The 3,327-nt window shown below is 35.6% G+C and overlaps 1 protein-coding gene across 1 annotated transcript in view; it reads right to left on the minus strand.

Annotated features, from left to right (window-relative positions):
- Positions 1–3,327, minus strand: part of CDH19 (cadherin 19, type 2) — a 64,678-nt gene that overhangs the window by 44,903 nt on the left and 16,448 nt on the right. The window contains exon 6 of the mRNA XM_006837583.1: positions 2,945–3,066. Coding sequence (XP_006837646.1) covers positions 2,945–3,066 — 122 coding nt within the window. The remainder of the gene's footprint in view (positions 1–2,944; positions 3,067–3,327) is intronic.

Below are 3,327 nucleotides of genomic sequence, written 5' to 3' on the forward strand. Positions count from 1 at the left end.
AGCCCGATGCGTAACCACCATGCTACCAGAGCTCCTTGACCTGTTGCATAATGGAATGAAATACTGCCTTGCCATGTGACATCCTCACAAGTTTTACCCTTGAGCCCATTGCTGCTGTACAGTGCCTATCCATGTCGTCAAGAGTTTTTCTATGTGTAGCTGATCCTCCACTTTACCAAGCATGATATCCTTCTCCAGGGACTGGTCCCTCCTGATAATATGTACAAAGTACTTGAAACGAAGTTTGAACATTCTGGCTTCCAAGGAGCATTCTGCCTGTACTTCTTGCAACACAGACCTTTTTGTTTTTCTGGCAGCCCATGGTACTTTCAATATTCTTCTCCAACATCATAACTCAAATGCATCAATTCTTCTAAGGTCTTCCTTATTCATTGTCCAATTTCATACACATATGAGGCTATTGAAAATACCATGGCTTGGGTTAGGTGCACCTATGTCCTCAAACTGATATCGTCAACACTTTAAGGAGATCTTGTGCAGCAGATTTGTCTAATGCAGCATGTCCTTTATTTCTTGACTTCTGTTTCCAGGACTGTCAACTGTGGACCCAAGCAAAATGTTACAGATTCTGCTTTTTAGTAATTCACATTGAAGTACTTAATTGAATGAAGGTAATTGACACATTCTTACAAAAAGCCCTTCTTGTTATATGTAAGAATTTGTTGTTGCTCTTGTTAAGTGCTATCCAGTCAGTTCTGAGCTATAGCGACCCTGTATAGAGTTTACTAGGAGACTGGTGAGCTTGAACCGCCAACCTTGTAGTTTAAATGATTTTCAATCCAGCGTATTAACCCACAGCGCCACACCAGGACTCCGTATGTAAGAACAAATAAGAATAAAGTGGAGAAGCAATTCACATACATTTATTCAAACAGGATCAATTTCCAGCTGAAAGCTACTTGACAGACAAGAGTATTTTTAAAAAATATCCAGCGTTCTCTTAAACACATTTAAATTCTTCTTTTCTCAATAGATTTGTAAAAAGTGACATTATAAATAATGTGTACTCAGAAATACCCAACGAATGCAAGCTTCTGATTTTGGGAATAAACGTCTTTGTATTTTTTGACGCCAAAATCCTTGACATTTCATCTGTTGCAGCAGATACTTTTTCCATTGTAACATTTGCTTCTCTACCTTTATTGCTTTAGTGAAAGGGAAAATTCAAAATCCAGGACAAAAGTCATCGTGCAGTGTTTCTATAGAGCTATTCAATGCATGGCAAAAAAATAAAATAAAATAATAATAATGCAAAAGAGGCACTTTCCACCCACAATATCACCTGTCACCTGTCTACCTAACTGAGGAATAATGAATATATGTTTAAATGCTTTTAAAAACAAAACTGAAGCACACTCAAAATCACTTATATGAAAGGGTACATTCCAGAATATTTCAGGTTCATAAACCTAATTCTTTACTGTAAGAAATTCATTGACTAAGTAATGGGAGCCATTTTGATAATGTGTTTGTGTCCCATCTTGAATTAATATGAATTACTGAATAATGGAATTGATTGGTAATTTTCAGGACAATATCCAAGTGGTAAGTCTGGATGAATCTCTCTATTTTTATCTCTTAGAAAGGGAAAGCTCTGCCTGTCTCAGAAACTAACAGCTTTGGATTATTGACTATGTTATTATCAGCATGGCTGAAACTGTCAGTTGAATTTGAAAATGTATTCCTTGAGATTTTGATGTAGCCAACCAGTGAATTTCTGTTGTTTGTATTCTTTGCATAGTTTCTCATAATTGTTTCATTGAAATTTGATAACTGTTAACTGTTTCCCTTTCTGACTGCTGTTACAGGATAAGTTTTACCTGCCTACCGATGTCCAAGATTATCTCTAGCATTTTATCTTGGAAGTAGAATAGAACATTCATATTGTGTGTTTAAACTGAAAAGTAATATTTTTGTAAACTTATATATGATGTCAGCCTTACCTGATTATGGTTAAAACGTCCATTTTAAGTTATTTTAAATTGAATTTTCATTCAGTAGTTATACTACTATTTACAAAGCAGCAAAAATAATGTATAAAATTTATTCTGTACTTCTCTAAATTAAATATTTTACTTTAAGGGAACAATTCCTATGAAATTAGTGTTATACCTTCTTTTTGTCCATAACTGTCTTTTCAGTATGAACATGTTTTTGGAAGGAACACAGGTCTTCTATTCTACTCATCTTTAAAAAGGAGCCATGAAAAATAGCTATGAATATTGCTCAGTTTTAAAAGGTTGAAAATGTATATTTCATTTATATCAGTAGATAAGTGTTCAAAACCATACAAATGAGGGGTAAATAATCTGTCATTTTCTTTATCCCCAAAGCAAAGGGTAGTAAATGTAAACCAAATTTGTTGTAATGGACTTGTTTCCTGACTCATAGCCACCCGATAGGGATAGGGGAGAGTAGAACTGCCCCCCAGGGTTTCAGAGACTGTGACCTTTACATAAGCAGACCACCACATCTTTACATAAGCAGACCACCACATCTTTCTCTTGTGGAGCAACTGGGACTGCCGTCTTCCTGGTTAGCAGCCGAGTCCTTGATTACTGCACGGTAAGTACTCCAGAGGGTGTATTGTGACATTGTAAGCAGGTTATAGAATTGTGGGTAATTTTTGCTTTATGCCTTACTTTGCTCTACATTTTTCATGATTATTTTTGCATTATAGATGATTTTTTAAATATATTCTTACAGATAAGAAAAAAAGTATCTTAGTGATTAAGCTGCAATGTGAGTAATCAGACAGCCTTCATTTAAAACAATACAATAAAATAACATGTAAAAGAAATTGATATAGGATTTATTTATAATTCCAGCAATATTTTAAGCTAATTGTCCCTTTACTTTCAGAAGTTATTTCATGGATGACAAACTATTGTGAACTCAAATGTGGTTCCCACATCATACTTACATTTTTCTGTAGCTGTGATACTTAGGTTGTGCCAAGCACTAACCTCCCGGTCCAGAGGGTCTGTGGCAATGATTGTGCCGTTGTCATCAATACTGAACATTTTGCTTCTAGTAATAGAATAGCTACACCAAAAGGAAAAGATTTCTTAATGTTATTTCTTCCCTGTAGAACATTGATATACATGTTGTTCATAAGTGTTCTAGAGTCAATTCAGACTCAGATCTGAATGATGTCAGCCTTACCTGATTATGGTTTAAAATGTCCTGTATTCAAATCCTGTATAGGGGTTTCTGAGGAACAGCTGAGCTTGTACCATTGACCTTGTGTTTCAAACCGGCCTTGCAGTTCAGTGCATTACCCCACAGCATCACACCAGGACACAC

Source organism: Chrysochloris asiatica, unplaced genomic scaffold (genome assembly GCF_000296735.1).
Source record: "Chrysochloris asiatica unplaced genomic scaffold, ChrAsi1.0 scaffold00021, whole genome shotgun sequence".
Classification (NCBI taxonomy): Eukaryota; Metazoa; Chordata; class Mammalia; order Afrosoricida; family Chrysochloridae; genus Chrysochloris; species Chrysochloris asiatica.